The sequence below is a fragment of the Zonotrichia albicollis genome, chromosome 8, assembly GCF_047830755.1.
Source record: "Zonotrichia albicollis isolate bZonAlb1 chromosome 8, bZonAlb1.hap1, whole genome shotgun sequence".
NCBI classification, from domain to species: Eukaryota; Metazoa; Chordata; class Aves; order Passeriformes; family Passerellidae; genus Zonotrichia; species Zonotrichia albicollis.
The window spans coordinates 523,636-547,740 of NC_133826.1; the positions used below are offsets into that span (position 1 = coordinate 523,636).

General features: G+C 49.5%; 1 protein-coding gene across 3 annotated transcripts; it reads left to right on the plus strand.

Annotated features, from left to right (window-relative positions):
* The first annotated feature begins 2,138 nt into the window (after window positions 1-2,138).
* Window positions 2,139-23,906, plus strand: ERICH3 (glutamate rich 3). 3 transcript variants are annotated; one of them, XM_074545531.1, is made up of 15 exons: window positions 2,139-2,298; window positions 4,668-4,761; window positions 5,378-5,503; window positions 6,444-6,515; window positions 8,253-8,372; window positions 9,471-9,545; window positions 11,426-11,641; window positions 12,254-12,428; window positions 13,188-13,383; window positions 15,480-15,862; window positions 17,647-17,862; window positions 18,703-19,170; window positions 19,428-19,574; window positions 20,341-22,370; window positions 22,765-23,906. In XM_074545531.1, exons 1-15 carry the CDS (start codon window positions 2,279-2,281, stop codon window positions 22,828-22,830), a joined length of 4,404 nt encoding a protein of 1,467 aa, XP_074401632.1. In that variant the 5' UTR covers window positions 2,139-2,278; the 3' UTR covers window positions 22,831-23,906. The 3 variants fall into 3 exon arrangements, with proteins under 3 accessions (XP_074401632.1, XP_074401633.1, XP_074401634.1); XM_074545532.1 differs by having other exon boundaries at window positions 20,344-22,370; XM_074545533.1 differs by lacking the exon at window positions 18,703-19,170.
* The last annotated feature ends 199 nt before the right edge of the window (window positions 23,907-24,105 follow it).

The window sequence follows — 24,105 nt, forward strand, 5'->3', positions numbered from 1 at the left end:
CCAAAGCAGCTCATTTCTGGATGGTGAATAATGGCTGATTGTGAAGATTTCAGTTCTTCCTATGAAGTCTCCTGGATCCCTGGCTGCCCTGAGAGCGGAGGGGAGAGTGGAGGCTGCATGGCTTTGTGGCAGGAGAGTTCCTGTGAAATTCCTGAAATTCCAGCCACTGAAGTGGGCAGGGCACAGCCTCAGCACCAGGGCTCGTGTGCAGGTGTCTGTGTGGGGTCACTTGGCCATGACACCGGGCTCGTTTCATTGTGTCTTCTTCTCATAAACCTTCAGTCCAGTGCACAACAGGTGGTGTTGCCAGGAAGATGGGGTAATGTTTGTAGAGTTAATAATTTGCATTTCGTGTTTCAGTGAGTGGTTTCAGAAAGCTGCTTGCGGAGGGAAGGACCAGGCCAGCTCAGCTGTGGGAATGTCTGCCAAGGTGCAGTGGGCTCCTTCCTCCCTCTGGGCTGCTGCAGGGCACTGAAGATGGTTTCCTTGTTCCTAGCACTTCCCACAGGAGTAGGGAGCTGTGTTTTTTATGTGAAGATTTAAGTGATTCACCTGGTGTAAGTGGTGTGTAGCCAGTATCTCTGCTGATTATCCAGGTGAAAGGTGCTGACTGTTCCTGCTGTCTCAAGCAGAATGTGGCCTGAGCAGTGGTGTCCATTGGGAACGTGCCATTCCTCTTGACAGCTGTTAGAGAAAGTAAAACATCTCTTAATATCAAAGTACTAAGCCGAGGTTAAAAGTAATGGTTAATGACATAGATTGTGGAGATGATGTGCATAAAAAGTATATACCTTTCTTCTATATTCTGTATTCAAATAATATTTTTAACTCAGTCTTAATTTAGTAGGAGTCCATGACATGAACGAGAGGCTCCTTACAGTGGCTCCTTTCTTGCTTAGTGCTGCCACTGCATCATGGATGATGTTTAGAGGAGAAATTCAGAGCAAGTCTCTGGTCTGTCCTCATCGTTGTTGTCCCAAGGGCCGTGGTTGTAGTGGAGTTTGTCACCAGAAGGTGTCAGAGCAGTTCTGTGCTAGCACATTATCCCAGGGTGCCAGGTGACCTGGCAGAACAGCCCAGCAGGACTGGGCCCCACTTGTTGGCAATGTCGTAAAACGCTTATTCTTCTGTCATTTTCCAATGTATTGTATAAATTGAAGGATTTTTTTGTTAAATTTTGGAAGAAGTATTGTGGATAGAACTAATGAGGTATATCTGATTTGTGCAAGCCACCAATCTAGGAAATGGCATCCTGGAGAGTCCTTGGTTTCGCTCTCTTTTTGGGACATGCTGCTGCTTGGCAGTGCAGAAAAGGGTGAGGAAGAGAGTGGGGGCCACAGACCATTGAATTTGGCGGAATAATTATCTCCATTTGTTGAGAATCTTCTCCTGATTTGACTGGATGGGATTTTGGAGGCAGTGGTTCCCCATTGCAGCCTGCTTGCCTGGGTGCCATGGGTGATTGGAAGGGCTGAACAGGCTCTTGTATTTGTGCCGACTTTGGCATCTGCAGGAGAGGTTTGGGGTTCAAAGTGAGGAGTTGTGTGCAATGCAAGCTCTGGAAGCTGCTGTTCTATGTGTTTCTAAAACACGAAAGAGTGGAATTGCTCAGAAAAGCAGCTGCTCTTGGTTAATCTCATTGCGCCCCAACTAAAGAAGCTGCTGGGGCGGGTCCAGCAGAGGGTCGCAGAGATGATGACCGCGTTGCATCTGAAGCGTCTCTAACGCTGAGAGACTGCCCGAGGTGGGCGTGCTTAGTGCGGAAAAGAGAAGCTGAGAGAGGATCTCGCCAATCCATACAAATATGTCCAAGGGGCGTCACAGAATGGTGCCGGGCTCTGTTCAGGGGTGCCCAGCGACACGATGAGGAGCAATGGCCATGGCCTAAAGCACAAGAAGTTCTGCCTCAGTGTGAGGAGAGCTCTCCATGGAGGGTGACAGAGCTCTGAAAGAGCTGCCTGGGGAGGGTGTGGGGACATTCCAAACCCACTTGTATGCGTTCCAGTGTCACCTGTCCCCGGTGACCCTGCCTTGGCAGGGGATTGGCCTCGGCCTCTCCAGAGGTCCCTTCCAAGCCCAGCAATTCCGGGGTTCTGTGATTCTGGGGCTGCGGGCGGAGCACCGGCCCTCTCCCGTTTCTCCCTCCCCCTTGTGCGTCTCTGCCTCCCTTTCTCCCGTTCCCTCCCTCCGTCCCTCCCTCCGTCTCCTGGCGACGCCCGGGACGCGCCGGTGCCGGAGCAGCGCTGTCCCCGCTGTCCCCGCCGTCCCCGCCGCTGCCATGAGCGCCCCGCAGCCGCGGTGAGTGGGGCCGGGGCCCCTTGGGCCCTGCGGGCAGGTGCGGGCTCGGGGCCGCCTCCCTGCAGCCCGCGGGGGCAGAGAGCGGGGCTGGGGGTGCCTGGAGAGCCCGGGGCTCCGCTCGGGGCTCCGCTCGGTCAGGCCTCCTCCGCGCAGGGGCAGGAGCCGTGGGGAAGGGGCTGCTGCCTGCAGTGAGTCCCTGGTTACCTGCCTTCGGACCCGCAGGTGTTGAGTTCAGAGGATCCGGACTGCCCCCAGCTGATGTCACAGACAAACAGCGAGGAACAGAGAACCTCTGCAGGGCTCTGTGACAGAATTTGGCACATCCTGGTGTAGTGGGCGATGATCTGAGTAAGCAAACAGCGGTAGAACTTGCTCCTGGGCCGCACAAGAGATCAGGAGCAGAACGCTCCTTTGGCTCCCAATTCCGTGTGTGGTTGTGAGGCTTAAATCTTCCTCGGGGGGGTGATGGCACACGGGTGCCAGGGACAGCACAGGCACCATGGTGCCCTGTGACTCTGCCAATTAATAACTGAAGCCTTGGTGCTCTCTTACAGCATTTATTTGGTGATCTCTAATTTAATTACACTGTGAAATATTAACTGTGAAGGTTTGCTTTACAAAACACATAGGATGCCTGCTGTGGCTTTGTCTTGATATCCTTCCAAATGAGTGAGAGCGGTCTTAAAATTTACTGTGGTACTCAGCTCTGGCTCTGAGTGTAGGGCTTTGGGTAAGCTGCCAGCTGAGAACAAACATACTGTCAATAAATGATAGCATCAATGATCATAGCATCATAGAACTCTAAATAACTGAAATATAAAATTACTGACCTAAGAGTGACATGTTGTCACTGTTTGCCAGAGAAGCAAACATGACACTCATCTTGGGAAGAGCTATAGACATACTCCAGGAATCTACAGATCAGTCAGTTTAGGTTCTGTGCCAGGAAAATTGTCTGCTATCCTAATAAAACCCCAGCATTTTTAGAGAGAAGAATGAACAGGATAAATGGACAGAGATAAAGGAGTCCCAGGAATACTCAGAAAAGGGATGTGATCACTGTGACACACAGGCTGTATAGAGCTGTCTGAGGCTGGTGCTTTCCCTTTGCTGTGTTTTTTCCTAACGTGGATTTTGTCAGTTCTGCACTTCTGCCTGTTGCAGAGGTTTTAAAGGTGACTTTTGTGTGTGGTTCTTTAATACTGGAACCTTGAACAAGACAGCTCAGACAAGAGCTTCTCTTATCCTTGTGTTGATACCGGGGCAGGCTAAACGGGAGCAGTGGTTGATTTGCTGGAGTGTTCCTGAAATATAAAATTACCCCCAGGCACTGGTCCATGCCAGCATTTATGGCTGCAGGAGGTTCCAGGGCTGAAATTGTGGCACAGCCAGACCCCGATGGGCCTGCTTGCATTCTTTACAATGATTTAATGGATGTTGGTTCAGGCCCAACACAATTCCTTATTTCCTCTCATACCCTTTTGAACTCTGAATTTAATTCAATATATTTGAAGGCCAGCCTGTTCATAATTTAAATGAGAAAATACGTGTTCTGAGACTTTGGTGAAACAGAAATTGCCACATCACTGTGTTCAGATGGGAGCTGCATTTTAACTAGCTATGTGGTCCAGGATGTCTTAGGGGGAGGGAGGTAAATTAAAAGGAGTTGGATTGAGTTTCTCCTCTGCCTCAACATGCAGTTGCCAGGTGATACCATAAATTAATACTTAGCAAAATTGGTAGAATCTGGTGGTTTCAAATGCAAACTCTGGATTAAAAAGGTAACATAGAACAGTTGCTATAAATACCAGTATTTAACAAACAGGCATAAAAGGGTAACCTACATTGTTTGTTTAAAGTTTAATTTATTGTTGGCAGCTACCTTTGAGGTTATTGTGAAACCCTATGTAAAATTCCTGTAAATCCATGATCTCTTTACTTCAAAGCATTTCTCCTTTATTTCCTTGAATATGCTTTTGTGTGTGGCAGATCAGCCTAGCAATAGACATATAACTGAGTTATCCAGCTGAAAGGGATGTAACAGAGGCACAGCGCATCTAAATCTACAGCAAAGAAAACAAGAGAGTTCAGTCTCTTGTGTAACTTGAGCCCAGAGAGCCCAGAGATCAGGCTGAACATATTATGTGACATGTACCTGAGTGTGCAAACTGTACAAATGTGAAAGGATTTTGACTATTACCAACTGCATCCTAGTGTCACTGACTTCTCTATTTGTCCTGTTTTCCAGACCGGGAAGTAATATATGTTGTGCATTTTGTATAGTAAACTGTTGGGTAGCTCTGTTTAACGTAGACTGTAGTAATTTGTCAGTCAAGGAGATTATAAACATCTTCATTTTTTTATTGCAGTATTCTTGAAACCTATAACAGTCTTACAGACAAACACCTGGTTGGATATTTCAGCAATGCCAGGATAAGACGACATCTTCAGAAATCAGGACTGGTGAGACTGAAAACTTTTCCTCAATTCTACATTCAATTCAAAATGTTTTTATGCTTCCCCCCCACCCCCCCACCCCATATTCCCTTTTGCTCATTTTGGTTTCCCTCTGCAAAGTGTTTCAGTTTGCAGATATACAGAATCACATTGGTTCACTCATGGTTTTTACACTGTGAAATGTAAGCATCTTTGACTTGTTTAAATAGCTTCAGTGTTATTTTTCAGAAGTGTTTAATGGAAAACTGAAGGATTTGGTAAAGGTGAATAAGCAGAATATTTTGTTAAAAATCCTGGTGCCCACCTGGGTGTGACTCGTGTGCACAGACAGGTGCAGTAGGGCAGCAAGTGTTTGATCCTTGCCGCCCCTTGGGCAGTGGCCTGTGGAGGGTAAGGCTGAGCCCTGGGCTGTCAGAAATGTGGCTGCTGCTCCTTCCATGGGGCTGGTGGAGCTCACGGGGTCAGAGATAACACAGCGCTGGAAGGTGAGCTCCACACCATGGCAGGGGCAGAGCAGAGGCAAACCAGAGGGAGGAAGTGGTCTTCTGGGAAATTGTATTGTTTCAAAACGTACTTTATTTCATCTTCTCCTTTTCAGTAGCATTCTGTTTGTGTCTGGCAGATCTCCAGGAGCGGCAGAATCATACCGGAGAAGGAATACCGCCTCAATGCCATAAGGAGGGACCACCAGAGACACGTCCAGGGCTGCTTGGCTGATGCCATATATCATAAAGTCCTTGACATTGAGGTGTGCCCTTACTGAGGATGTGTGAGCCTGTTGCAATCTTGTTGCTGTATTTCTAAAGTCCCATACTGTCACAACCATATTTCTAAAGTCTCGTAGCTTCTCGGTGATACTTCCTGGGGGCAGTTCTGCACAGCTCTGACTTCTTCTCCTACTTGTTGCTCCTTCTTTGTTAGGGCTCCTTGTCAGCTCAGCTTGACTGGCCAAGCCCAGCCCTTTTATCCCAGTTACCTTCACTAGCTACAGCTGCAGCCCATCAAAAACAACCAGGGCTTATCAGGGCAAGGCCCATATACAAATATTCAATATACAATACATATTTTACTAAGACTCCTACTATATGAGCCTTCTTGGGTGTTTCCCTACTGACATCCAGGGGCTGCTGATGTGTGCTGGGCTGTTTTCCATGTGTGCCCTCGTGCTCCCCTGGAAGGCTCTTTCCTGCTGGGAAAAAGGACAGACTTTGTGCTTGAGGCTCCCCACATGAAACCTCCACGGGCCTCTCATTGTCAAACCATGCTATTGTGAGAGCAGGCACTGCCCTGCCTTCCTTATTGCTTTTTGACAGCTCTCAGATTATGAGATGATATTCACAGGGCTAGTTTGCTTAACAAAATTCTGATAAAAACAAACCAGTTTGAACATATTTATATATATGCTGTCTGAGTACAAAATCTGGGCACATTCCTATGGGATATCAGGAATGGAGCTGGTTCCTACAACTTTACCAACTGTACCAGTGCTCAGTTGTTCCCTTGGCTGCGTGAATACATGCAGGTGAAATGCAAATAGATTCAATACACAGTAGTTTTATTAGAGGGCTCAATGAGAGTAGTGGCCAGGGAGAAGGCATGGGACAAGCAGGACAGAAGCAAGAGGTCTTGCACACACTGACATCTCATGATGGCCAGTAATGGGATTTCTCTTCCTCTTATATTGATAGCATCATCATCAGCTGGGGATTAACAGGAGACTTGACTGTTCTGCAAGGAAAGAGACGATGGAGTCAGCCAAGGTAAGGCTTCAGCAGTTTTGCTGTGTTGGGTGGTAACCATGGGCCTGACCAGTGGTTCACTGAGAGAAGTGCTCTGCCTCTGATGTGGAAAAGTCCAAGAAACAGGCAAGCAGAGCATGATCCTGCCCCAGTTACATCTCCTTTGTCCAGAAGTTCAGGAGCTTCCATTTATGCATTTAATTCCTTCTGAATCTAGTTATTCTTCTACTTCTGCTGTGCTCTTGTTTGGGTGATTTAATAATGAATTGCATGAAATGGTATCTCCTTGCATTTCTGCATAGTAATAAATGTATCTGCTGTCTGATATGTCTGTTCGATGCTCCATTGTTCTCGGTATGACAAAAGTTATTAAATGCTCTCTTTTTCCAAGGCATCTGTGGTTTTACATACGTTCTTCACATTCCTTCTCAGTTTTCCAAGTTGAAGGTCCTCAGTCTGAATTTTTCTTACGTGAACCACTCCAGGCTTCTCATTACCGTTGCTATTTTTTTACCCTTTCTCGTTCTACTATTTCTGTTTTGAAATGGGGAACCATACCAGAATGAATAATTCAAGATATGTTCTCCTCCCAGTAATTCTAGACCTCTCTGCGTTTGACTGCTAATGAGCACTGAGCTCATGTGTTTGGTTGTTTGCCTCTCCACAGAATTTGGGCAGAACTGGCATGTGACAAATCAAAGAGTTTTAGGAGTCTTTATTTAGCTGTCATGTAGGTTGAACTTGATTCTCTAGTTATGGTCATGGAAATCCCATAGAAGTCATTGGTTATTCTCCCCATGCAATCACCTGAATTCATATGGGAAAAGTCATCCTCATTTTGGCAGAAACATGCTCAGAATTTTATTTCTGTATTAGGAACCTGAGTGCTTTGAGAAGAGTGCCTTGAGAAGGTGGCTGCTTCATTGAGCAGCTGGTAAACAATGTCAGGTGTGTTAAACTGTAAATAATACATCTATAAGCAAATCATGGGGTAAAGAGAGGAGGAGATTTTCCTGAAAGACACTGATAACTATGGAAATTGCAAAGGTGTCATTTGCTGATGGAACTCCTGTGGTAGGGAGTCACCCCATGGAAGCAGTGATTCAGGCACCCTGTCAAGGGATCCTGGGCTTGAATAATTTTGGAATGTAAACCAGAACTGCTTCCTTCAGAAAGACACATGCAGACACCTGATCTGTGTGTGCTGTGCTGCCATGCTGGGGTGCAGGAGCCTGGCTGGAGCCAGTGGTGTAATTTAATTCTCGCCTCATCTGTTCAGTGAATTCATCTGAGTCGCTCATCTGAAAGGAAAGGAGAAAGGCAGATGGCTGAGCAAGGGAGGGTGAGAGACAGGGATGTCTGTTTCCAGTGGGGCAGCCATCCCAGCACTGGGCTGGTGAGATGAGGAGGTGGGGAGAGGCTGCAGTCACCGCAGGAAAGTGGCAGGTGCGCTCAAGTTTAAAAAAGAAAGAGACCTTCAAACAAACCAAGAATTGTGAGATACACAGAAACAGACATGAATTGATTCTAGTGGGTCAGCAGCTGGAGAGAGCTGCAGGAAAATGAATCAGAGGTGGGGACAAGTCTTTGCTTGTCCCTCACACTCTCCCATGATTTTCTTTCTTTCCTTAACCAGCTGTTCAATCGGGCCCAGGCCAGCTGATCATCACAGCTGTCCAGTGACAGACAGATGTAATGAGACAGACATCACTGGTTTTGGATGCAGTGCCTCAGAGACATAAATTCCCTTTCTTTCAGATCGAGCGCTTGATGGGACAAGTGTCCCCCATGTACGCCCCCCACCCGCCCGTCGCCCCCAGGAACCACCACGCGCTCTGTCCCTTGGTGTCCGGAGAGCGGACCGGGCGCTCGCTGCGGGTGAGTCCACCAGCTCTCCATGGGCTGCCATGGGGCACAGACAGCTGAGTGTGTCCAGGGACCCCAGCACAGGGCATTCACTGCCTGGGGCACTCTGCCATTGCAGCACAGACAGCTGAGTGTGCCCACGGACCCCAGCACAGGCCACTCACTGCCTGGGGCACTCTGCCATGGGGGCACAGACAGCTGAGTGTGCCCACGGACCCCAGCACAGGGCATTCACTGCCTGGGGCATTCTGCATTAGGGCAGCACAGACAGCTGAGTGTGCCCAGGGACCCCAGCACAGGGCACTCACTGCCTGGGGCATTCTGCCATGGGGGCACAGACAGCTCACAGTGTGCCCAGGGACCTCAGCACAAGGCCTGGGGCATTCTGGATAGGGCAGCACAGCTCCAGGTGTGCCCAGGGACCCCAGCACAGGGCACTCACTGCCTGGGGCACTCTGCCATGGGGGCACAGACAGCTGAGTGTGCCCAGGGACCCCAGCACAGGGCATTCACTGCCTGGGGCACTCTGCATTAGGGCAGCACAGACAGCTCCAGGTGTGCCCACAGACCCCAGCACTGGGGCATTCTGCATTAGGTCCACATCCTTCATCACTGGACGCTCATTTCCTGTTTGCTGGGTTGGGTTAAGGAATCTCTAGAAGCTAGAGTTGCAGGAATGGCACATCAGAACCTAGAAAAAACCCCAGAAACCTTTGCTGTCTGATAAATCTGCTTTCCCTTTTATCTGCCTCATGACCTCAGGCAGGCCAGTATCAGTGTGTTGAGCATTGTCAGTGGACACAGGGGCTGCAAACAAGGTTACGCATGTTGTAAAGCCCTGAAAAAGGTGGGAGTCTTTTAGAAAACAGAGTTGAGGGAATGAAATCAGACTGGAGCTCATTTCAGAAGGCTATGTCTAGGAGCTCTTTGTGAACAGCAAAGAAGGAGTGTTAATATAATGAAAATATACTTGAAATATAATAGTACTAAAGCCTGAAGTCAAAGTTCAAATATCTAGGTCAGCTTCAACTGGTTCTGTATATCAATAATGATAATTGATGCAGATTGAAGAGAAACTTTTGAGCCCTGAATGACCTTTTTTTCATACAGAGGGGACCCAGACTTAGATTTGATTATGGTGATGGACGTTATTATTTCCGAGCCAAGGAGCCTCCCGTCTCTAAGGTGGTGAGTGAACCTCAGTTAAACAGTGCTGTTGGATGTTAACATTTTAACTTGGTATTCTGAAGGGTATACAAGGAAAACATGAAATAAAACAGTCAGAAAAATCTGTGAAATTGAACAAAAACGGTACGTTTTTGTTGTGCATTCTCCCTGGGTCCGTGTGCTGAAGTCCATAGCACACTGCTACAGTTTCTGTGAGTTCATTGTGTTTGCTACAAGACTGCATAGTGAGGAGATAGTAGCAAACCTTGTATTTATGGCCAAGAGTTGTTTTGAATGGTCATTTAGGGGTGCCTAAAGGGGTCTGGCTCTTTGGAGGCAGACTAGAAAATGTCATGTCCTGTAGGTACCTGTAATCACTCACCACTTCTAGATATCTTCATCAGTGCTATTATTTTTCTTTGTGATGCTGCTCTGCACTGGGAGTCATACACTGAGATTTTGTCATTGTTTTCTTTCTCCTTTTGTAGAGTTCCTTGTGACCAAATACAGCTCCAGGAAATATACAGGAAATATACCCCCCTTCTTGGTGGGGCTGCAGCAGGGTCTGCACCAAAGGCTTCCAAACAGAAGTGTCATGCACTGGAACATTATCAGCAATTTGCCTGTGGGGTGAGGCTGTACTTCATTCTGAAAATAAACTGTCCCACTTTAGGGACAGTTTTGTAATATTGTTTAAGTACTGTGGTTCCCAGAACTGTACACGACAGGGAACATCCCTTTCAAATGGCATCAACTTTTATTTAAACTGTCCTTTTTCACTTCCCCTCAATTTTCAAGACACTGTCTTACTGGTCTAATGCCCAGTTCTTGATCACAGTGAGGAAAAATGTGGTGACTTACCTTTTATAGTATAAAATCTTTCTGCATATAAAATTTTCTCCCTCTATGTAGATTTTCTCTTATGTAGAGAGAGAGAGAGGCAGAACCTGGTTGACTCCAGAAACTTTGGAATGTTTTCAATTGCAAGTCCTACAAGTTTTCATCATCACCTACAGAGTAGCAAAGTAGCAAAAAATTCCTTCTTTTTGATGATTCCTTCTACTAAATCACACTAGTGAGCTTAGAGAATGAGAGTCAAACATGGTCTTGATATATTTGCAGTTACTTTCAAGTGATATTTGGACTTGTCTTCTGTTCTAGAAAAACATAATGTAATTGGTTTTGTGATATGCATTCCATGGGGTGAGAGGGCTTTGGAGTGGGACTGTGATCTGCTACCACTGGTGTAAATAGCTCCCTTCTGATCTGTGCTTGCTGTGCATCAGCATGGTCATGATTCTTCAAGAATCTGCTGGTTGGTCCTGTTTATGTCTACTCAAATTATAGGTGATTTAATGGTTTCTTAGATGTAAGTTAAATCAGATGTAAGTTCTGAGAACATGATGCAGAACTCAGAGCTACAGCATGCAGCGTTTACAGAACTTGTTTTCTATAATGTCTTACTCTTATGGGCTGTGGTCCATTTCATTCTGCAGAGGACTAAATCCCTATTCAGATGAGCAAGCAGCATTTTGAGGCACATCCTGTATAACTGAGGCCAAGTGATGTTTCTGTTGGATGACTGGCTGCTCTGGGGCTGTGCTTTCCAGCTGCAAGGGAGCAGCAGTGCTGCAGGGCTCTGTCTCAGATGGGATCTCGGTGTGCAGTGCTGTCCGTATCTCTGAAGGTGACATTTTCAAGCAATATGGATGTTGCCTTGCAGATTAAAAGAAAGTGGTTTAGCACAGGAATATTTTCATGAGCAGAATTCCAGGCCCAGGTCAGAGCTGTGTCAGAAGGGTGCCTGTTGCTCGGTGTACCGAGCAGACAGACCGTGGCCGGTCCGTATGCTCGGGGTTTTGCAGAAGCGGTGTCACGCCACTGAGATGTTTTTGCAGAGGCAGAGCAGCGAGCTCAAGTTCAGGAACCCCATGGATTACATGTCCGGTGCGTCACCGTACCGGCCCAGCAAGCGCCGCCGCCGCCGCGCGGCCCCGGTGCCGCCGCCGCGCCCGCACGTCGGGGACCGCTGCATCCCCGGCATCCGGCGCGGGCTGCCCGTCGAGAGATGGTTCCACTCCACCACGGGCTTCAATGAGCAGTTCTTGATCAATGTGAGTAGTCTCTGTCTGCATACAGGTGTGTGACATTCCTCACTGGTGTGTTTGCCTGATGCTGAAAGATGTGCTTACCTAGTTTGCGTAAAGAAAATGTATAACTATTAAAATATTTATAACTGCTATGCATGTCCCTGTAAACTAAAACATTTGGTGTTTTTCACCACCATGGGGAGAAAAAAGGGGCTGAACAAAACGTAGATTAACAGTTGTTCAAAGCTTGCCACTTCAGTCAGTCTGATCCTGTCTCTGGCACTAGAATCTCAGGGGTTTGTGAAATGCCTTGAGTCTGTGAACACTGCATCAGTTACACTGTCTGCAGCCAGTTTTAACTCCTGTAAATAAAGTTGTAGGAACCCTGAACTGGGTGGGATGATATGGGTCATTAAACCTGGTCCTTGAAATTTGGGGCTATTCAGTGCATTGGGTTTTCAGTTGGAAATGTGTCCCACACCCTCTGCATGTTACAAACACTTCCCCATTTAATCAGCTCACCTCTTGTTATAAAAGCCTGGAAGTCTCAAGCGTGGGCTGCACAGATGTGAGCTTTGTTTTTGCCCCTTGTTGGAGCTGGGAGCTGAAGGCATTTCTGTGCATTTTCTGCTGCAGAATACCAATGGGTTCCCCAAGTCCCCATTATGCAGCAATGCCCTGGTCACCATGATCTACCTAGGAAAGAGTAAGCACGTGTCGCTCCGTGATCACAAGGATGAAATCAAAGTCTATCAGCAATACTGTGGAACAGAAAACATTTGTGTCTATAAAGGCGACCTGTTGGAAGGAGGTAAGGATGGAGCCAGGGAGTTCATACTGATTGTGGCAACATCGCTTTTTCTGCTAAAACTTTGCCCTGACATCAGAGTGATTACAGCTCAGCTTGGTCAAGATATATGCATCCAGGGATGTTTATACCGTCTGCCTCCACATTAGACCTGGATCTACTGTCCCGTGATTGAAAGTGAGGTTACAATTACTTTTGCAATGATGGTAGAAGAACTTAGAGAATTGATTTAACAAAATACTTGTTGCTTATGCTAATTATCTCTAGAGATATATGGTTAATAGAGCAGCTGTAGTAATAAACTGTCCTTAAAGGGGGGTTATCTGAGTTGCTAATACGAGTCAGTGAATGTTGTTTCTTATTCCAGAAGGAAAAGTACATAGTGAGAGCCCAGTTCCCATCTCTTTTTGGGAAGTATGAGTGCAATTTCATCACAGCAGTAAAAGATGAATTGTGTTCTGGAAAACTGGACACAGGAAATGGCTGGGAGGCTCTGGTCGTTGTCCTGCTGTAGCAGTGAGTGGCCAGGCTGACAGTGTGACACTTGTCCCAGCTCAGGATTCTGGGGCTGGCAAGAGCCAGGGCTGTGTGTGTGGAGGGGTCGAGTTTAACCAACTGTTGGACAGGCCTGAGAACCCCAGTGCCTGTCCACAGAGGGTGATGTGGTGATGCTGTGGCGATGCAGTTAAGATAGAGCAGTTGCTACAGGCTGACAGTGAAGCACCATGTTCTTCTTTGAACCCTTTATTTCTGTAATTGCAGACACCTTCCAGTTCATCTCTAAGAGGTACCTTGGTTACCCGTTCAGCCTCACCTTTTTCCTGAACGGGCTCCAAGTTGACAGGCTGAGCTCTTGCTGTGAGTACAGAGGCTTTCAGACCAAGAGGCCTTGCCGGCTGCAGCGCAGAAACACCTACTTCAGGGTGCTCCACGTGGCAGGAGCCCCTCCTTGCTACAGGTATGGAGAAAGCGTGCTTTGCTCACAAGGACTCCAACTTGTTTCTCTTCTTCCATCTCCCTGGGTCCATCCACGCAGCTCTGTGGAGCCTGCTCTGTTTCTCAGTGCCCCGTGGAAGGGGCAGGGTGGGGGTACCTGTCAGGGCTCCCATCCAGGGCACCAGCTCAGCTGGTTCCTGTGCTGTGTGCCCACAGAGGGGACACTGCTTGGGGCAGGGTGGGGGTACCTGTCAGGGCTCCCATCCAGGGCACCAGCTCAGCTGGTTCCTGTGCTGTGTGCCCACAGAGGGGACACTGCTTGGGGCAGGGTGAGAGCATCTGTCAGGGCTCCCATCCAGGGCACCAGCTCAGCTGGTTCCTGTGCTGTGTGCCCACAGAGGGGACACTGCTTGGGGCAGGGTGAGAGCATCTGTCAGGGCTCCCATGCAGGGCACCAGCGCAGCCGGTTCCGGTGCTGTGTGCCCACATGCTTGTGCTGGAGCACGGGGCAGTGCCTCCGGGGTGGGCTCTGTGTGCCACCCGCGTGGCTGTGGCACAGTGGCAGTGGAATAAACACCAAGCGTGCTGCTCAGTTAGCTGTGGTGTCCAGAGGCTTTTTTTTGTGATAATTGATTTTTAACCAGCTCTGCCTCTGAAGTGAGATTCTGTTATAATAGTCCTAGCTTCAGAATAAGGCAGCATTGAATATTTGTTATTGTTCAGAAACCAAATCTGTGCAGAAAGGTCTTGGGCAAATGTCAGTGCTGTGACCAACAGCTGTGATTCTGCCAAGGGGCTTTAATTTTCATAAAATCTTCCTTTTCTGTAATTGTTGATTCTGGCCATACATAAACTTACGGACATGTGGATAATTTAAAATCTTCTGTATTATTTTAATAAATAATTTTTAAAAGAGCAGCTAGCGGCTGGAACAAGAGACTCTTCACAGAGGTGTACTCTGTTCCTTCAGGCAAGGACTGAATTCTAGGAAAAAAATGCTAGTTTTTTGTACCATAGTTTTTGCTCCAGTCTGACAATTCAGAATGCCTGTAGTGGCTATAGATTTTAGGAAATGCCCCAATCTCAGATTTTTGTGATTTCTATAAAGATGTGAAGTGAATTTTCAGAATTTAATATAGTATCCAAAAACTGGATTAATTAATTCCTAAGTTACTCTCCCTTTCTGTCCCTCTTTCCCTCTTACACTTAGTGATATCTCTCTTTTCCTGCCTCTTATCAATCCAGCTGACCTTATCTGATAACTAAAAATCATCTCCATTAACCCGATTTTCCCCACAAATGACAACTGTTTTCACGCCCCTTCAGGCCAAGTGCACTTGGGTTTGTTTTCTGCTGTATGACATACATGGAATGCCCACTCTGGTTCCCAGTAAAGTCCCAGCTGATTCTCCCTGGTGGGTCGAGGCTTTGGCTCACAGCGAGGTGATGCTGCAGTGATTTCTGTACCACGCTGCAAGCCTTGCTCTGAGAGCTTTCTGCTGGCCAGGGTCTGCAGTTCTGTGGAGCTCCTGACTGTGAGAGAGAGAGAGGGGGAGCATATCACTCCATTTTATACAAGGGGGCAGTCTCAACAACTCATTCAAAACGCTTTGTTTTCCATCTCTTTGGGTTTCTTTTAAGTAGGTAAACAGAACAGAAGCAGAAAATTGCTAACTTTCAACCTTCTTCTTCCTGCACAGTTCTTAGACCCAGCAGATAAGTACAGAACCCCCAGTCTTACCCACAAACCCTTAGTTATCACACTGCTGGGAGTTATCACACAGCAGGATCTGGATCCAGAACACGTCTGCCTGCCTTTCTCAGTGGTCCTGTCTTCACAGCCAATGCTCGGTGCAGCTTCAAATGAACGGGCACCTGTAATAATTTTGGCTCTGTTTGTGTGTCAGTGGTTGCCTCAGTGCTTCAGGGAAGAGCTGCATCTGTGCTGGGGGAGCTCTCGGGGATTTCGGGGCGCTTCTCCTGCGAGCCGTTGTGGCGGGCAGAGGTAGATGGGCATTGCTGTCCCTGCTAATGACAATCTGAACTCGCTGTGTCTGCTGCCCTCTGTTGTTCAAAGGAAGAAAAATGTGACACTTCCCAATCTGCGTTATTTTATAGGTGCTTTCTTGCGATGGGTCTGGACAAAAAGCTATACCCTCCCAAGAAGAAGCTGAAGTTCTACTCGAGGGCGCACATGTGCTCCTGCTCTCCTTACTGCGCGCACAGCCAGCCCTGTGACAGCAACGTGCTGCCCAAATCCATTGAAGACTCGGTGTCGCTCACCATAGCCAGCCAAGAGGACAGCGTGGACACTATCGACGAAACACTCGACTCTGAACAGGAGTGCTGCGAGGAAGAAGAAGAAGAAGAAGAAGGAGAAGAAATAGAAGGAGAAATAGGAGAAGAAGTAGAAGAAGAAGCACAAACAGAAGACCGATCTTTTGTGGAGACCGAAGGCACCGCTCAGGAAACCACCACTCAGGAAACCACCAGTGAAAGTGGTATAGTATTCCCAAACATGAGCAGGGGATGAGAAATGGGAGGGGATGGTTCTGGAGAAGGTCTGGGATTGTGGACCACCAGCTCTGACTGAGGCATGAGAAATGCGGTGATGTCTGTATCTGGGCCACAGAATTGGAGGGGCTCCTTTCAGCCATGCAACAGGATGAGGTGGTTTGCAAGAGCCAAGAAAGAGAGTAAGGAAGGGTGGTGAGGCAATGGCACAGGATCCCCAGAGCAGCTGTGCCTGCCCCATCCATGGAAGCATTCAAGTCCAAGTCAGACGGGGCTTGGAGCAGTCTGGGATAGTGGAAGGTGTACTCAGCTATGGGAGAGGCATCAAGCTCAGTCTCTGCCTTTACTTCCTCCTTATCATAATCTTCTTTGGAGGCAATCGCATTCACAGAGAGATTTTAATTCCTACTTCCTATTCCTATTTTTGCTTTCGCAGTTCTGCAGTATTGCTACTCATCTGACAGTCGTTAGTCCCTCCGGATGTGTGTTTGGGATTAATGAAGCCTTTTTCCTTCAGGAGGAACTGCCCTCCTGACAGAGACCTCACTGCCAACACTGCAATTGGAATCTCAATTGATTTTTAATACAGAAAAATAAATCTCCTTATTCCCTTAGTTCTCATTGTCGTGGTAATTGTTTGTTTGCCTGACTGGTTCTGCATCAGGAACTCTTCATTTCTGTCCTTGGTGTTCTGTCACTTCCGTGCGTTAAAAGCCCTGATGGAAGGAAGGGAGGGCAGCAATAAAACCTGCAAAGTGAGGAATGGTGTGGCAGCAGTGCAGCTGGTGTGGCAGCCGTGCAGCTGCCCTCCGTGGTGCAGTGTGTTCCCTGCGTGCGCAGGGAGCCCGCGGCTGCAGGACAGCTCTGGATTTTGGGTGGGAATCCCTGCCATCCCCGTGCTGTGCCTGGGATGTGCAGAGCACAGCTCTGGGGGCAAGGAGAGCTTCTCTGCTGCATCTGCACGAAGGGGTTTCACCTCCAGAGCCAAGCAGAGTGCTGTGGAGGGCCGGCAGCTGCACTCGAGGGTCCCTGTGGATCCCTTCCAGCTCAGGGATCTATCCGATGTCTATCAGATGATTACTCTGTGGTCTATCAGATGTCAGGCTAGTGCCTGCCTGAGTTCCAGAATGTGGGTGTAAGAGTGGTGATTCTGTGCAGGCTTTGTTTGTACTGGGTTTTCCCCCGGGTCCTGGAGGAGCACGTTAGAGCACTGTGATAACACAGTGCCTCTGCAGTGCCCTTTGGCTGGAGTTCATTAAATTCATTGAGCTTATAAGACACTTCTCTGCTATTTAGCCATGTCAATATACATTTATTGTACTTTGCGGTATAATATATTACCTTTCTCCAGCTTTCTCAATTGCTTTTAATTTTTTTTCATCACATCCAGTTTTTCTCCTGTTATAAGAGATTCTTACATTTAATTTCTGAGTTTTCCCAGCTCTAAATTTTCACTTTCCATGGCTGGTAACTTTGTTTATTTTTGATTTAATGTATTACTCATACCTTTAGTTTTGCTACATTTTTGCTACTCTATGAAATACACAATGCTTTTTTATGATAATATGCTCTCACAATTCCTATCTGTGGTCTTAGATTCTCTCATGGCTTTAAAAAGACTGTGCAAATTCAAGGGCAAAAGGAGATGAATGATGTTAATTAATATCAACTCAGAATGTTAACACTGGCTCAGTGTTTCTGTCTGCTTAAAGAGAACTTTTTTAATTGTGAATTCTGTTTCCTGTCTCACAGTACAATTCTTCTATTTTAGAATATGATGAAGATTTTGAAGATGTGGAAGTTAATGAAGAGGGACAGATTGGTGATCAAATGAATGGAATGTCAAAGTCATCCTCAAATGATAAAAACCGTAATATAGACTATGGAAAGGAGAGTGAAACCTCATCTCAGAAGGCACTGCAGGCCTCTGACAGTGAGAAAGATAAAAGATATTCTGATGACAGGGACTGTGAAGATGATCTACCAGGTTAGTTTTGGTCATAACAAGGCTTGGAGAAGCTGACCTGATGCATGTTTTACAGTTTGCACGTGTCCAGTATGTATGTTGATCTGCATATGCCCTTCCTACTGGAATCTGTTTTCTCTGCCATTAATGGTGGCACTGAAGTGCAGTGCACTTCTGCATAGATTATAGCTCTGACACTTTTATTTTCTTGCTCTGACTAGATTTTTTGGTCTTGAATTAGACCAATCTCTTCTTGAACCCTGTAGATTGTGGACAGCAGCAGGGCTGTGCAGCAGTCAGCTCTGCTGTTCAGCTCACTGTCCGATGAAGAATTACAGCCTTTTTCCCCCTCAAATTTTCCATTTATGAATTTAATATGATGGTGCCTGTATGTTTCTCTAGAGGAGACAGTGAACTTCATCTCCAGTTCAGCCTGAAGGGTTTACACACGGTTTTAGAAATCTTTCTAATATTCAAGGAGTGAACAGAAGGGTGCTGAGGGATTGTTGCTGTGGTTGAAGTCTTTTATCTAATGAAGCTGAAGAGTCTGTATTAAACCCTGTCTGAGCCATATTTAAAGGTGCATTTGGTGGTGTATTTCTATGTTATTGATAGAACTACTATTGATTTGATTTATTTCTATTATCAGAAAAAAAACCCCTCCATGTTAAATGGCTTTAATTTTAATACTTCATATATCTGGGCAATGTTCTTCTATTTACACTTACTGGAATTTTGTCACAATATCCTCAGATGGTATAATTCAGAGAATGCTATTGGATGGGATTGTGTCCCTTTGTGAGTGCCCAGTGAATGCAGAGGTTAAGTGACAAATACTAATTTAAAATTTGCGGTTTTCAGAGAGGAGGCCTGCAGACTCTCTCTCATCCATGAGCACTCAGTGCAGCACTGAGACTGACTCGCAAGCTGAAATGAAGGCAGACCATAGGAATTTCAAAGAGGACTGCAATATCAAAAGTACATCTGATAGTGCAGCACATGCACACTGTGGAAATGAGAATGGGGAGAAGAAACTGCTCAGAGTGGAGGAAAATCAAGAGAATTCTGCACTGAAACAGAAAGGAATAGATGAAGCAGACAAGACAAAACCAGAAGATCTAACAGCAAGGGAAGACACTAGAATTTTTCATGAAAACATAAGGGCAATGCAGCATCAAAATCCTGAGGTTAACGGGGAATTCAAACAGACTGGGTCAGGAGAAAGTAACATGAATGAGGAGGAGGAACGTCCTCCAGTGCCTTGGGAAAGCAGGGTATTGAGCAAGGAGGATGGCAACGAAGAGCCTCCTTGGCATGAGGAAGGAGGGGGTGAGTACAGTCCCTCTGCACAGCTCTGCATGCCTGTGCTGCTCTGTTTGCCTTGCACTCATCCTTGCTGCAGCTGCTGTGGGCTCAATATCCACTCACAACATTAGCACTGGCTCAGTCTGCTAGTGCTTAAAGTGAAAGGATTTGGCCAAAAATGAATTTTAAACCATTTTAAAGCTGAGATGGCTGAATGGTTTCTACTCCCTTTTTGCTCTTTAATAGTTTCTCTTTCTTGCTTCCTGTTTTCTTTGTAATAGTTTTTGAAGACTGCAAACCAGTCCAGGAGGAAACAGCAAAAGCAACTGGAAATGATCATCCTGTGAATTCTGACCCTGAGCCTGGTGATTTGTGTGCCAATGAGGAAGAAAAGAATGCAGCAAATACAGAGCATAGTGCCAGTGGAGGTAAGATTGGCTGTCAGTCAGGCACAAGGATTACCTGAAGTCTTGTAATGGAAGTGTTTGCCCTTTTCCTTTCCTTTGGCTATCAAAGTTTCCTTGTACTTTTTTTCTTACCTAACTTGTAAAAATCAGGTGATGACTAGGTGGCATCTGTAGTCATGGACAATTAATGCGTTTTTGGCCGTTAAATGGTTCTAGAAGAAGAATGCAGGCCATGAAACAACTGTGAGTCAGAAAATGGCTGTGGAAAGCAGGAATGTAGTGAGGTACCATGTGCTTCCTGGTAGTGTGCCGCCTCCTTGGGAAATGCCTTGGTTCCCAGGGGCAGGAATTAACCCTGTATTATTCCCTGGTGTAATTACAGAGTCCACAGGAAGCTGAATGTTCTTTGTCCTTTCTGCGCATATTTCACATGAGCAATCTGTCAGCTATTTCTGAGTTTCTGCGTGTCACTGTCAAGCTTACAGGTGTTGCACACACACATGAGCTCCCTGCAGGTAGGGAGGGGGGCAGAGCAGGCAGGACAAGCATGACTGGCCTTGCATCAACACTTTTAGTTAAATTCTTTATGCCAGATGCCAGAACAGCAGTACCAAATCATGGTCAGAGTGCAGGGATGTGATGAGCAGCAGCACAGCAAGTTCTCTTTGGGTGCCCAGGCTGCTGTCCCTCATGGCTGGGCAGAAATGGCACCTTGGGCACTAACCCTGTGAAGCACATAGCACTGGCAGGCTGCTGAGCAAACCAATGTCTGATTATCTCCCAACAGCAGCAGATGGAAGGCTCCTGGCAGAAGGGAGGAGAAGCCTGGATGTGCAGGAGGCAGCAGCACGAGCCGGGGAGGCGACAGGGCCGGGACAAGCCCTGGAGCAGGATGGGGCTGCTGGGGGAGATGCTGGCAGCGGAGAGGCCGCAGGAAAAGCTGCAGGGGCAGGGGATGCACTGCCCCAGGCAGGCACGGGGGCTGCGCTGGGGGAATCCGCGCCTGAGGAGGGCACCGTGGCACAGGAACGGCCCCCAGGAAAGGGAACAGGGCCGGCAGTGGAGCTGGGCACAGAGGGGTCGCCTGGGGAGCAGCAGGTGCTGGCGGGGGGCATGGACAGAGAGGTGGCACTGGGCAAGGCCGCAGCTGGCACAGAGAGGCCAGCTGGGGCGCTGCCAGGGGGGGAGGCACACAGAGCCGTGCCCCAGGGGCAGGAGGGGGCTGGCGGCACCGCTGAGGAGGAGGCTGCAGACGAAGGCCGCAAAGGAGCAGGAGGGCCCCCAGCAGAGGAGGAGGTGGGCGAGCCAGTGTCCGAGGCAGGGGAGCCCCTGGGGCAAGGAGGGTCTGCAGGGAAGGACACGACGGTGGCGGCTGTGTCAGAGGGAGAGGACGCTGGGGAGGATGCTGATGTGGCAGCTACACATGGGAATGCCAGAGCTGTGGGCCCTGAAGGAGAAAAGGCTGTTGAAGAAGACTTTTCTGAAGGGGAGGAGGCTTTGGGGAAGCCTGGGGCTCTCTGGGAAGCACCAGGGGATATGGAAACAGGAGAGGCAATGTCTGGAGGGGAAGGGTTTGTTAAGCCAAGTCAGTTTTCCCAGCTGAAAGTGTCAGAGGAAGAGTGGATGGAGATGGGGAAAGCTGTCCCAGGAGCTGCAGCAGCACTTGAGAGTGCTCAGGCTCTCCAGAGAGTGGAGGACACGAGAGAAGAGTCTGTGGAGGCTGACAAGGGTCCTGCACTGGAAGTGGCACCTGGGTTAGGAGCACTGGGGGGTGCTCGGGGGGATCCTGTCACTGAGGGGTCATCACAGGTGGAGGAGACACTGGCAGTGCAGGAGGAGGAGGGCGCAGCAGAAGCACTTTGGAGTGGAAACCCATCTGAGGGCAGCGAAGCAGAGACAGAGAGAGCAGTGGAAGGAAAGCCCGAAGGAGAGGCGGTGGGAGGGTCTGCAGGGGCGGCCGGAGCGGGCTCGGAGGATGAAGAGGAGGCCACAGATGGAGCAGCAGGTTCAGAGGAGCCGGCAGCGGGGACAGAGGGGTGGCTGAGGTGTGGGCAAGCGGGAGGGCAGGGGAGGTGTCCCGGGGAGGGCGCGGCGGCGGGGCCGTGCGGGAGCCGGGCCGGGGAGCCGGGGCTGGTGGCCATCGCAGTGCTGGGCGGGCAGGCCGGGCCCGGAGCGCTGCCCGGGGCTGGCGGGCTGGGCACTGGGGCCATGGCACAGGCCGGGGTGACGGGAGCGGCGCCGGGGGCACAGAGTGGGGCAGGGGCACAGCCGGTGTCGGCGGCGGGCGGGGAGCCGGGGGGCGCCGGGGAAGGGCCGGCCGGGGCACCCGCGGCCGCTGGGCCCGAGGGGAAGCGGGAGGCGGCAGCAGGGGGCGAGGCGCGGGCCGCGGGGCCGGCCGGAGCACGGCGGCCGGAGCCGGGCACGGAGCCGCTCGGGCACGCAGGGGGGCTCGGAGCGGGGGCGCTGGGGGAGCAGGCCGCTGCAGAGACCGCCCCGAGCAGCCCCGGGCACGGGGGAGTGGCAGCGAGGGCGAGAGGAGCGGGAGGCGAGGGGCTGTGCCCGGGCACCCCGCCACAGCCGGCAGCCACAGGGACAGCGCGGGGCAGGCACGGGCGGCAGGAGCCGGGCATGGAGCGGGATGCAGGGCAAGCCGGGGACGAGCAGCCGAGTGCCCCTGAGAACACCAGAGAGGGCGAGGTGGCCGCTGTGTCGGCCAGTGCCGGGCCCGCGGAGCAGAGGAAGGACGGCCCCGTCGGAGGGAGCCCGAGTGTCCCGGCAGCCGCTGACGGGGGCGACAGGAGCTGCAGTTCCCGTCAGGTGAGTCCTGCCTGGGGCAGCCACTGCCCCCGGCAGTGCCCAGGCTGATTCCTGGGGATGCACCACCTCGTCCCATTCCTTGTCCGTTCCTCAAATGCCTGCTGACGGTAGCTGGATCAGGGGGTGATAAGTCCTTTTGAGTGGCGGCTTCTGCGTTGTTTCCTATTCCCCAAATCGCGTGCAAATAAATCCCTTTGCGGTGGCACTAATTCTCACAGCCCTCCGCCCTCCCTCCCCTCCGGGAGCGTGTCACAGTTGTGGTGGCATCGGGTGAGCCCTGGGAGCATTCGGCTTCCCTGAGACTCCGGCCTCTCCTTGTAGGAGATGTCACAGCAGTACCTCAGCAGCTCCGAGTTCAGCACGTTTTCTGTGATGTTTGGTTGTTGTTTTGTAGGATAGTGCAAACCCAGACCCACTCATCATGTCGTCAGAAGAGGATGGGGAAGAAACCCTGCTCTGAGCTTTTCCTGCAGCCCCTCGGTGTTGTGTCCTGCCACATGCTCGCAGCTGGCCGCGGGTTTGTGCCGGCTGGGATGTCGCTCCTCTCTCTCTTCACCCTGTGAGTAGCGCAGCCACCTGTCACGTTTCACTGGAGCAGCTCCTCAGCGTGCAGCAGACAACTGGAACAAGCTTGTGTCTGCCAGCCCGGGAAGCAGCACGCCTTTGGAAGGACGAGGACAGTAATCACAAGGATTGTTCCACAGCTGTCTGCCTTGTTTTTCTTGAAAACCAGAGAAATACTGGGCTGACTGAACTTCCCCTCCTCCCCTAGGCGCCGCTTGCTCCTGCAGGCAGGCAGGGCTGTTATCCTGGGATCTTGCCCACCCATCCCAGGGCAGGGGAGCCCTCCTGCTTGCACAGTGCCCCCGTGCCAGGAGCGTGTGGGGGGCTTCCCTCCCCTTGGGCATCCAGGCTTGCTGCTGGCCACGCTCCAGGGCATTTTCAGCACGTGGAAATGTTGAAATTTGTTAAATCAGAACAATTGCAACAGGTATTTGTAAATGCATAAAGCTTGACCTTCTGCTTTTGCTGGAGTCACTCAGGAAGAGTCAGTGGAGCCTCAGCTGAGGCTGCCAGAAGGGTGGTGAGTTCAGAGTTGTCTCAGCCTGGCTACCCTTCTCTGCTGCCCAAGGCTCTTCTCAGCTCTGCTGCAGGGGCCCCAGGACCCTTTTGGGCCAGGCAAAACCCCTTCGGGGCTGGGTGTGCAGCAGCCTGTAGGCACTCCAAGCCTGGTGGGTGCAGCAGACTCAGCCCCACAGAGTGGGGACTGTAGCTGCCTTTACAAGGAGGGAAAAGACGCTGAAATGAGCAGGATTTTGAGCAGATTGGTGCCGTGAGTCACTTCAGATCAATGTACGTGGAACTGGAAACTCAAACGTGATCAAGTGGTTGCTGTGTGTTTGCTCCTAGAGACATTCCTGTACTAGAGCTGGTTGCATGTGTGTGTTTAGTCTGCATGTCTCAGAGGGTTGTGTTTTCTCTGTCCATACCCATGCCTATGTGTTCACTCAGGCCTATTAAATACCTGTACCAGTCTGTGCAGCTCCTTCCGTTTGTGCCAGGGGTTTAACTGTAGGAATAAGCCCTGCCAGTGCAGCAGGGCCTGAGCTTCAGTGTCTGCCTCTGGTTGCCAGTGGGCTGACTGATGTTGGGGTGAGTGTTTGTGCCACTAAAGCTGCCTTGTGCAGGCACCCTCTAAAGCTCACGCCCAGGGCTGCAGGTGTGGCCACACCTG

What these genes read in the sequence shown, in the direction of transcription:
- ERICH3 (XM_074545531.1), top strand. Translation starts at nt 2,279, where the DNA reads ATGAGCGCCCCGCAGCCGCG. An exon ending in CTGTGAAGATGATCTACCAG is followed by an intron (nt 17,863 to 18,702) that starts GTTAGTTTTGGT and finishes TGCGGTTTTCAG; the next exon opens with AGAGGAGGCCTGCAGACTCT. An exon ending in GGAGCTGCAGTTCCCGTCAG is followed by an intron (nt 22,371 to 22,764) that starts GTGAGTCCTGCC and finishes GTTGTTTTGTAG; the next exon opens with GATAGTGCAAACCCAGACCC.